This window comes from Corvus moneduloides, chromosome 13 (assembly GCF_009650955.1).
Source record: "Corvus moneduloides isolate bCorMon1 chromosome 13, bCorMon1.pri, whole genome shotgun sequence".
Classification (NCBI taxonomy): Eukaryota; Metazoa; Chordata; class Aves; order Passeriformes; family Corvidae; genus Corvus; species Corvus moneduloides.
Window position 1 is genome coordinate 11848538 of NC_045488.1, and position 10726 is coordinate 11859263.

The following is a 10726-nucleotide window of genomic DNA, read 5'->3' on the forward strand; positions in this document are numbered from 1 at the left end:
CCCTGCTGCGGGGCTTTGTCTCCAGCACCCAGCCGAGCACAGGCTCTGGGGATGCTGGAGGCGTCTCCAGCGCAGCGAGCGCAGTCCTTGCCCTCAATAGTCGCTGTTCCGAGGACAGGAATAGGGAGAGAGAACTGGGACAGCAAACACTCGGTCCCAGATCAAGCACAGCCTTGCAAGTCCCGAGGAGCAGCTGGAATTTTAGGGTTAAGCTTGATCTGCGATCTGCAATCCCATTGCTGCAGGTGCCGTATGGAAGAGACAGGGAGGCTGCAGCTGACCTTGCTGCAGCTTTGGGACACCGGGGACACTTTGCAGACACACACACTGAGCTTCCCAGTCCCTGCTGTTCCAAGCACTTCAGGTGTTCACACTTTTCTTAAAAGGTTTAAAAAAACCCAACCAAAATTTCAAAAGGAAAACGAGAGATGGAGCAGCTGGATCACACTCAAACAGTGTCTTGCAGGGTCCTTTCACCCATGGGTACCTTCTGTGTCTCCGTGGATTAACCTGTGTTCAGCCTTCGGAGTTTTTACCCCGCTGAAGCCTTGGAAGCCGCGTGGAGCATCCCCTGAGGATGCCCTGCCACCTTCTGTGCCTGTGAATTAACAATGTTTTGGGAGTCGGCAGTGAGAGTATTGGCCTGAGGATTCCTCACTGCTATTCCTGGCTGTGGGAGCCGCAGTTGGATACTGGGGATAGCTGGCACAGATAATTAGAACAGCATTTAGTGTGGCTTGTCCTTGGAGGCAGCAGCTCAAGATGGAAAATCCTCCAGCACTGGAGGCAGGGGTGGAGTGATGAAATCCTAACACGTGCTGAGGTCACTGCAGGGGGACCCGGGGTCAGTTCGGGGTGGTTTTGGGTTACTCAGCACTTGGTGTTTCCAGGAGTCCTGGGAAGCTGGTGCAGCTCCAGAGCTGAGCTTTGTGTTTGTCCTGTTGGAGGTCCGACTTGTCTCCCAGTAAACATGAGAATGGGCAAGAATTTCCCCTCAAGTCCATGCCCTCAGTTAATTACAAGAGCTGTAAATAGCACAGACACCTCAGCAGCAACGGGAGAACCAACTGGGATGTGCTGTTGGACAGCCAAGTTGGAATTTTTTGGAGTGGGAGGGGTGAGCTGCCAGCCAGGCTTTCCTGATTTAACATTTGCACTGTGGCTTTCCTTTGAACAGAGCCACCTGGAGTGGGGGAAGGCATGGAACATCGCACCTGCTCTGGGAGTATAAGGAATTTGTTGGTTTGGTCACGGTTCACATGGAGTTAGAGCTGGCAGGGCTGGAATTCTGCTGAGGGGCTGGAATTCTGCTCAGGTGAAATGGGTGCAGAGGCAAAACAGATCCCAGGAGAGCTGGGATCTGTTCGGTGGAGAGCTGGGTCAGAGGATGCTCTTCCCATTCCCAGCTCCTAGTGCCAGGGAAGCCTTACAACTATCACCAGGAATTAGGGAGTGGCAGGGAAGGGGAGCAGCTTCCAGTTTTCACTTCATTCTTAACAGGTGCTGTGTTTTCACAGGAAAAGCTCAGTGTTGCTGCATCTGATGCACTCAGAGCATGCCAACACCACTAATAAACTGCTGCATCGCCCTCCTCATCCCCCCTTGACAAAACTGCAGGTTAAGCAGCCAGTGAGCTTCCCTTAGAGCAGCCTGTAGCCAGCAGTGATATTTATTTTCTCTATTTGTTTTAAGCCTGTGAAGACTGTGGTTTCCTGCACACTGTCCTGATGGAGCCCTGACCAGCGAGCGTGCAATGCCCCCAGCCCTAATGTGCCATTAATGATAGGTTAATGTAGAGTATAATGTTTTTTGGACTATGGGTTCATTACACTTCTGAGTGCAAGGTCCTTCTGCAGAGCGCCCAAGGTCCCATTGCATTATATCATGCAATAAAAATACCCTTTTCATATCACACACTAATAAACTGTATTTGAAATGCTGTCTAAGGGCACTGCCATTGTCTTGATAGGCTGTGTCTGCAACAGTTGGGATCTTTTTATTGTGGGTTTTTTTGTTGTGCTGAGTTCAAAATTTTAAAATGGAATGCAGAATTTGTCTGTGCTGCTTGGTAATAAATGGAGCACAGGCCTCCAGCTGCTCAGGCTGGGAGGGTTCCTGGAAAAATAGTTGTGAAAAGGGTGGCGCCATTGCAACCAAAGCAGTGCCACTCATTTCCCAACCTTCCTTGCATAAGCATGAGGAATTTTCTTGTCATTCCTAATTTGCTGCCCTTCCCATTCAATCTCTCACTGTCCCAGGGAAAAAAATATAAGGAGGTGATGAGGGTTAGATCTGAGGTACTCCAGCAATATCCCTGACCCATTTGGGATTCAGGTTCCTGCCCTGTCCTCATCCCTCTCGTGTTCTGTGTCCCAGGAAACACCACCCTATCATTTTTGGAGATTTCCAAGGAAATTGGTGGCTGGCTGCCATTTCACATTGGGAGTGTGCTTTGCCACCATTCTAGGCTGGTAACTGCCTGTTTCCTGGACCTTTAAACCAGTCTCCCATTATCACTCACTTCTTTTGTGCCTGGACAGTGCTCTGAAATCCCAGGCTTTGCTTGAGGGGTGTTATTTATGGTCTGCCTGCCCTTTGGCATCGGCCTAAACCTCCTTGGTGCTCTTCAAACACAAACATTTTATGGTCAGAGGATCCTGTTTATGGGAGCTTTGCTCTTCCCTGGATTTGTGTGAGAGGCAGTGTAAGCTGGTACCTGTGCTTCAGACTGAGGGGCTGAAGGGATTCAGGGAGCCCAGAGTTGGGGCTGTGGGTGATGATGCTGTGTCTCAGGGGGAATTTCATCTCTCCTGGACAGTTCATCCACCTGGAGCAGAGCTGCACGTGGGCACTCGGAGCTGGAAAAGGCCCATGGATGTGCAGCCCTTCCCAGGGTGCCACGCAGAGTCTGTGGCAATAAGCTCAGGCTGGGTTATTATCAGAAACAAAGATTTTTTCGGCCAGAGGAGAAGGCCATGAAAGCAAATTGCTGAATTTTAGGGGTAGGTAAAATCATGGAACTTTTACCCTTGAATTATGGCGATTTAATTGACTGGGCTAAATGATTGATGGCTGGTGAGCAATGGGTTGGAATTACCAGGGCTGTGTGTTCAGGGGGGCAGTGCCCTTTTAATTTCCTGTCAGATATTTAAATCATTCACATCCCCCTCTGCGAGGAGCTCCCCTGTGAAAGAGTTAACCTGTCTGGTGGGACACTGCAACTTGAGAAATGTACCCTTTATCAAGAGAACCAGATGAGACAAGTTCATTTAAAAAGCCTGGTTTGTCATTGTTTATCTAATTTTCGGGGTTGACACACAAAATTAGGCTGGCTGACACTCACTCGTGGCCAGCCCTGGCCCTGTCCTGCCTGACCTTTCCAGCTCCAAGCTCTGTGCACTCCAGCAGCCGCTTCCCAGTGCCTGCAGGATTCCCAGTGCATCCCACCGAGCCAGGGCAAGGCACACCAGTACCAGGCCAGTAAGAAAAACCAGCTTGGTGCTGGATTTTCAACCTGTTTCCTGCTGGCTGTGCTGATTTCCAGGTATTTTTAAAAATTGGGAAGGAGGTGGTTATTGCTTTGTTGTGAACATGTGTAGGACTCTGAGGAAATACGAAATACACAGGGATGGGATCATGTGTCCCCAAAAATAAAGCTGTGCGTGCCACACCAGGCAGTGTCACCTCACCAGGAACTGGTCCCTGCAACAGAAAATGCATTTCAAGTTTCCACACATTTACCTTTTCCCAGTCTTCCCTTGCAATAAATCCCTACAGGAATATTTAAGTACAGCAGGTTGCTGGGTTTGGGTGAGAACATATTGCTCGCTCCTGAAGTCAGGGCTGGGACTTGTATTTGTGGCTGAGACAGCCACCAGGATTTATTGACAGTGTCCAAACTGCTGGGGCTTTCACTGCCTCCTCTCTGAGGTGACAGCTCTGTCCTGCTGCACCAGAGCTGCCGCGGTGCAGCTGCATTGCTGCTTTAGTGTTTTGGATTTTTATCCAGGTTTTTTCCCTTATTCTATCTTCCCTCCCTGTCTCATCTCCCTGCCCCTGCTCTCCTCCATCCTTTTCGGAGGCATCTCCAGTTTAAGGCACTGCTTTCTGAGGTCTTTGTGCTTTGGGTAATGGTACTGCTCTGGGTGCCTGAAAAGGGGGGAATGTGGGAGTAGGTGCAAGTAATGACAAAATGTGGAGAGCAGGGCTGAGCTTACAGAGAGGTTTCTGAGAGAGGAAACCGCTGCAGCTGCAGTGCTGGAGACCTTGGAGGAAAACTTAAATAATTCCCTGAGACATTTTTGGGAGCTGAGCCAACTGCAAGTCCCTCTTTTGTAGTTTGTTCTGATTTTTCACTCCAAATCTTGCTGCAAAGAGGCCAAGGCCAGGTTTGACGGACTCCTGCATTATCCCCAGCTCTGTGTGGTTCTTTGATAAATGTTTTTATTGCAGTTGCAGGTGCTGCTGAGTGAGGTCAGGTATTAAAAGCAGCGAGGTGGGTTTGGCAGTAGCTTTTGGCACAGGCCATCCATGAGCACTGGACATCTTTGGGCTGCTTGTGTCCTCCTTGTTTGCGGTGCCTGACCTGAAAATGCTGCAGGTTGTGCACCAAGATTTGCAAAGATGGGTCCTACTGAGCTTCGGTGGAAGTCTCTGTTCTCCTATTCCCAATTTAAAAACAGCTCAGAAAAATCAACCACCAGATTCTGAAAATATGGGAAATCTGAAGAGTAGTTCAAAATTAAACTTATTCCTGGGGAGAAAAGTGTGGAAGCCTGCAGGTTTTGGTGGAATATCCTCATAAAACAAAGCAAGCAGGGTGAGCAATGTGGAGGGCTGAGGCTTCATAGCTGAAATTTCATTTGGAGCAGCTTAAATGCAGGGATATCCTGGGTGTGGGATGGCTCTGGCTGCGGGGATCTCTCCATCCTAAAGGAGATTCATGGAGAAGGCACTGGCTGGAATAGCTGGGTTTAATTGCCCCCATGCATCTGCTCTGCCCTGTCTGTGCCTCCTGATTGTTCTCTCCTGCTTCTCTGTGGTGTCCTTGGCTGTTTTGTTTAGGGCTGTGTTGGAGATAAAAGCATTTACCTTATTCCTGCACTTTTCCACCCAAAACCACCCCAGTGCTGGGCAAAACACCTTGTCCTGTCACTCCCTGCCTTGGCCAAAGTCCCTCTCCAGCTCTCGTGGATCCCCTGTAGGCCCTGGAAGGTCAGTGCACGTGAAGGATGCACAGGGCACTGTAAAAGAGAGGAATTTTAGGAGATGGCGCACCTTTACAAGCAGAGGCGCAGATTAGTGGGGGTTTTTTGGGGGTATCATTTTACCCAAACACCCTTCAGCAACTGCACAGCTGTCCTGGAAAGGGGGCTGGGTCAAAACACAACGAGAAAATGGAGTATCAACAAAAAGTAATGAGCATTTCCAGGGAGTGCTGGGCCGAGGCCTCCGCGAGGAGTCAGGGCTGCCTCCTCCTGCTCGGAGCAGGTGCTGTGGATAACACGGATGCAGGAGGAAGCTCGCTGGTTTGAATCAGTGCTTCACTGCATTTTTATGGCTGTAGCCACAGGATGCTCCAGTGTGGTTTTTTTTCCAGAAGGGCTGTGTTTCTCCTGGCTAACCCTGCCTGTCCCCCTTCGCAGGGCCACCCCTTCATCGTGCAGTACAACGACGGCAACGCCGAGGTCGTGTCCATGTGGGTGTGCAGGATGCTGGAGGAGCGGCGATCCCAGGGACCACAGTGAGCTCTGCGGCGTCCCAAGAGCTCTTCCTGGACCAGGATCACCAGCCTTGGACTCACAGTTTATCCAGATCATGTTTTGCTCCAAATATTCCCTAGAAGCATCAACAAAATCAGGGTATTTGTTGGCTGCCTTTTCACATTAAGGAATTTTCTTCCCACGTTTCTTTTGTTGCTGAGCAATTTCCAGATTATCTTCAGTTATACTGTACACAGCCTTAAAGCAAGTATTTTCTATCTCTATTTTTGGGTTACTGAATGTACTATTTCCTGACTCCAGAGTATTTTTTAACTGTTGCTCCTGTCCAAGTGTCCAGAGGGTTTCCTGAGGAGTTGGTGGCTGTCTCCGAGTCCAGGCAGCCACAAAATGCTGGGTTTAAGTGTAAAACAAAAGCAAACAGAAGAAGAGAAATACCTGGGCCTGCCCACCCTATGAGGAGGTGAGGGGTGTCAGGGAGGTCAGCATCACACCACTGAATGACGGGGAATGCCCCTTGCTGCTCCCAGTGCCAGCTGCTGGGGATCAGGATTGCTGGGAGGGTCAAACATCAGGAGCATCCATGGTCAGGCTCTGCAGGCTGATCCCTGAACCAGAAAGGGTTTCCTGAGGTGGAAAGGTGAGGTGAAAGAGGGCAGTGCTCTGCTCTGGAGCCAGGCTGGGAGAGCTAGGAATGCTCACCTGGAGAAGGGAAGGCTCCAGGGAGAGCTCAGAGCCCCTTCCAGGGCCTAAAGGGGCTCCAGGAGAGCTGGAGTGGGACTGGGGACAAGGGATGGAGGGACAGGACACAGGGAATGGCTTCCCACTGCCAGAGGGCAGGGATGGATGGGATACTGGGAAGGAATTCCCCCCTGGGAAGGTGGGGAGGCCCTAAATGGCCAGAGAAGCTGTGGCTGCTCCATCCCTGGAATGTTCCAGGCCAGGCTGGGTGAGGCTTGGAGCAGCCTGGGATAGTGGAAGGTGTCCCTGCCATGGCAGGGGCTGGAATGAGATGGGCTTTAAGTCCCTCCCAAACCATTGTGGATTCCATGATTCTCCTGAACAGGGAGTAAGTGCCACTGAAGATCCCTGCAGGAGCTGTGGCCTCTGGCTGCAGAGGAAGAGCAGCCCCTGGAATTTGCAGAGAGCAGCAGCAGTGGTGGGGTGAGATCCTCCCGAGGAAGCCACGGGCCACAGCTCCTGCTTGTGCAGCATCCCCTGGGACTGTGGGGGCAGAGGGCCAGCACGGAGGGACCCTCATGTCCCAGGAATGGCTGCAGGGTTTTCCTTACTATCCCAGCAGCTCCTGGCTTGCCTGGAAGCCTCTTGCCTTCCTCAGCTCTACCTTGATCCCTGATTTTCATCCCTTGGAGTCGCTGCAGGGTGGCTGCAGCTGGGTCAAGCACAAGCTCCAGGTTTGCTGTTCCAGGAATGATTTCAATGTCTCTGCTGGATGTTCCCGCAACAGACCGACACAGATCGGATCAGTCCTTGTTAAGATGCTTATTAAAAGGAAAAAAAACAATAAAACACAGATGTGAGAGGCAGGTTTGGGGTGAGTGAGCTGGGTGGGAGGAGGCTGGGGTTTGTTTGCTTGTCTTTGCATTAGAAATAAACTTTTGCTAAAAAAAAAAGGCTCAGGTAGTTTATTTTATACCTGCAGCTCCAACCCTCCCACAGTTCAGTGAAATATTCCTCCCGAACCACTGCAAATCCTAAATGCTGTTCTGGAAGCAGCCTGGAAAAGACTTTGTTTCCTTCCTTGGAGGGATCGTTTGTCTTCTTTTGAAGTGTAGAGGTTGCAGGCATGAACTTACAGACTAAAGTTTGTCTTAATTGCTCTGATGTCACAACCTCGCTGGCAGATAACAGCGCAATGAATGAGCCAACAGCCCCCGTTCCTCCAGGTCCTTCTGCTAAAGTGAGACAAATTCCCTCGCTGTGAGCCAGCCACGGCGTCGGCGGCGCTGCCATTTATTTATCCCTAACCGTGTGCGTTAGCTTTCCCTGGATAAAAGGGCTCTCTCTCGGATTCAGTTTAAAACTCGGCAAACCCAAGGGTTTTCCTCCTGCTTCTCCGGGCAGGGAGATCCGGAGGGGAAGACTCACCCTGAAAATCCGTGTGGGGTGGAGCTGATGCAGCTGGGAAGAATCTCCTGGCTAAGGTGCTGCCAGAGTTACAATTCACTTGCTGGTTCATCAGTGTAATCAATCCAGCTATCGGGGAACTTTGGGGCCTCCGTCACCTTTCCTCTCCCAAATCTTTGGATTCAGTGCAGCCAGGGATCTGCTCATCTGCCCCACTCCCAGCACCACGTTTGGAGGGAATAGGGCTGGACGAGAGAGCAGAGGAGGGGAGTTTGGGATTAACCAGCTCCTCTCAGCCTTGCTGGCATTCCCAGCTGAGCAGCAGCGAGCTCAGACCTTCCCAAACCACCACCTCCTGCTTGGATATGGGGTCTGGGGGTGGTTTGTCCCCACGGGAGGTGTGGACCCCAATTCCTGCCACCACCCATCAGCACGGAGGGGCACAGGTGAGGGCAAGGGGCAGTGCAGTAAATTGGGCCAGGGTTTAGCTCTGCTGGGTGCCCGCACCCACAGCAAGGTCTGTGCCCATCCCAGGCTTGTGGGATCCAGGTGAGCCCGGCATGGTGCACCTCAGCAGTGCAGGGACCCCCAAACCTGCCTGAAGGGATCCCCTGGGGTGCAGCCCCCGGGCTGCTTTGGGGCCGAGGAAATCCTGCCTCAGTGCACTCAAAGATGACTTTGAGGTGGCCAAGACAGGAAACATGCCCCGGGCTCTGCCTTATGCGCAACGCCATCCTGCCCCCAAAATCTCCAGGGAGGGGAATGAACCCCCAGGGAGATTTTCCAGGCAGGGCTGGAAGTGCTGGGTGCTGCAAAGGGGCTCAGCAGTGCTGCTCTCCATGCAGGCAGGAGCTGACCCGGAGCTGGGGCGGCCTGGGGACGCTTTCCCTCTCTCCTCTTTCCTGCTGCAATGTTTCAGGCTCTGAATCGGGGCATTTCTTGGCTGGAAAGGTTACAGGACATGCAGCAATGTTCCACCCTACAGCTGAGTCCTGCTCGGAAGATGGCATCAGGGGTGTGTAATGAACGCTGTAACTCAGCAGAGGATCCTGCAGATGCAGAGTGACCCCCCCCCCCCCCCCCCCAATCCCACTCCTCATCCCAGCAGCTCATTTAGGGCTCCCCCAGCAGCCCCACACCAGTCTCACCTCCCTGTCTCCCCTGCTATAACCTCATGGGATGATTCCCATGGGAATATGGATGTGGGAAAAACGGATTATGTCCCATCTATGCCAAAACTTCCAACATTTCCCACATTTCCCATTGCCAGGCAAAGCTCCTGTGAGAAGAGCCCGTGGAATTTTGCCTTTAAACTCAGCACAGAATTGGCAAATATTTTGTTTCTCTTATCCCGGGGCCAAACCCATCCCGCTGTCAGCATTCCAAAGGCAAAGTGTCTTTGTTTTCCAAAGAACAGCCTGAAAGGCCGGAGCTGCGAGGGGTCCTTTACCTGTGCCTGTCCCTCGGCTTAACGCCGGCAATGCGATCGCGTTAATAACGGAGCAATCACCAGAAGCAGCTCTCGGGAGCTTCATCTGATCCCTCGGATACCCGAGAGGAAAAGCAAACGGGAGGATTGAAGCTGGGAAGGGCGTGTGTGTTTTCCTGTCTCCCGGAGCTGCGTGGTCCTGCAGGGAAAGTTCACCTGGAGGCATCCATAGGAAAGGGATGCACCACGGGAGGTGGTGGTGCAGGGAGAGTGTGGGCAACATATGAAGCAAAACCTGGGAATTTGGGGCTTTGCTGGAATGAAAAAAACTCCTGCAGGGAGCAAAATCCGCTGGTGGAGAGCGAAGGCTCTGGGAGATCTACGGGAGAAGCTGCTCCGTGGTGCCAGAGGGGCTTTGGCTGGGGGCGAGGAGGGGGCGATGCCACCGCAGCGGGCACTGGCCTCGCTCGGCTTCGTGGCTCCCGCTGTGCTCCCTCTGCCCAGCGCTGCCCCCGGGCAGGACAATCCAGGAGCCGTCACATCCCACAGGAGCTGCTCCTGGGCCTCCCCCGGGAGCCGCAGCCTCGGCTGGGGAGGGACAGGAGGGCGGAGGCAGGTCAGGGACTGTTCCCGGTCGTGGCTCCGCTCTGCGGGGGCTGTCGGCGGCTGCTCCCGGGGGCCCAGGGCACACACACAGAACGGCCTCTTTGGGCAGGGAACAGGAGCAGCAAATCCCATCTCCAGGGTGCTCCAGGGGCCCCCAGGCTGCTCAGCTTCTTGGAGACAGCCCCGTGCCGCGCTGCCGTTGGGACGTGGCACCCGCAGAGATAACACAGAGATAAACTCGGGGACACCCGCGGGGGACCCGTCCTTGCCCAGCTGCCACGGGCCGGTCCATCAGGGAACAAACACATCCCAGCTGTCCCAAGGTCCTGCAGAGGATCCAGCTGCGGCCCCTCAGGCTCTCCGGAGGGTGCCCCTCTGCAGCCCTGGCAGGGTGTTTATGGGTGACTCTGCCCGGGGGAACCAGGTAGGGACCAGCCCGAGCCCCGGGTGCTGCAGCTGGGTGGCAGCGACGTCCCTGTGGTGACAGCCAGGCCTGGGGGCAGAGGGGCTCTCCTGGGGAGGAGCTGGAGCCCACTGAATGATGCTGAGATCCTGAACGTAACCGGTATTTTAGGATAACTCATCTTCAGCATTCCCGGGGGGCTCACAGGCACCGTGGGGCAGAAATCTGGAGCGATGGGGGGTATCCCCTGAACTTCAGGATCCCCTGAAGCTCCCCCAGCCCACCAGCACTGCACTGCCAGCCTGGACTGGGAAAACCTAACGGGGGAAAGGAAATTTAAAAATCTCCGATTACAGTATTTGGTCACATCGAATAAAAAAAGGTTGTGCAAGCTGCTCTAGTGGAAGGTGTCCCTGCCCATGGAGGTGGGGTTGGAACGAGAGGAGCTTTAAGGTCTCTCCTAACTCAAAGCAGCCACAG

At 53.1% G+C, this 10726-nt stretch overlaps 1 protein-coding gene across 2 annotated transcripts in view; it reads left to right on the top strand.

Moving 5' to 3' along the window:
- The window catches only part of MAP2K5 (mitogen-activated protein kinase kinase 5), a 119898-nt gene extending 113752 nt beyond the window's left edge, over nucleotides 1–6146 (top strand). For both annotated transcript variants that reach the window (XM_032122633.1, XM_032122634.1), the window contains one exon: nucleotides 5646–6146. In XM_032122633.1, coding sequence (XP_031978524.1) covers nucleotides 5646–5747 — 102 coding nt within the window. In that variant the 3' untranslated portion in view covers nucleotides 5748–6146. The remainder of the gene's footprint in view (nucleotides 1–5645) is intronic.
- The last annotated feature ends 4580 nt before the right edge of the window (nucleotides 6147–10726 follow it).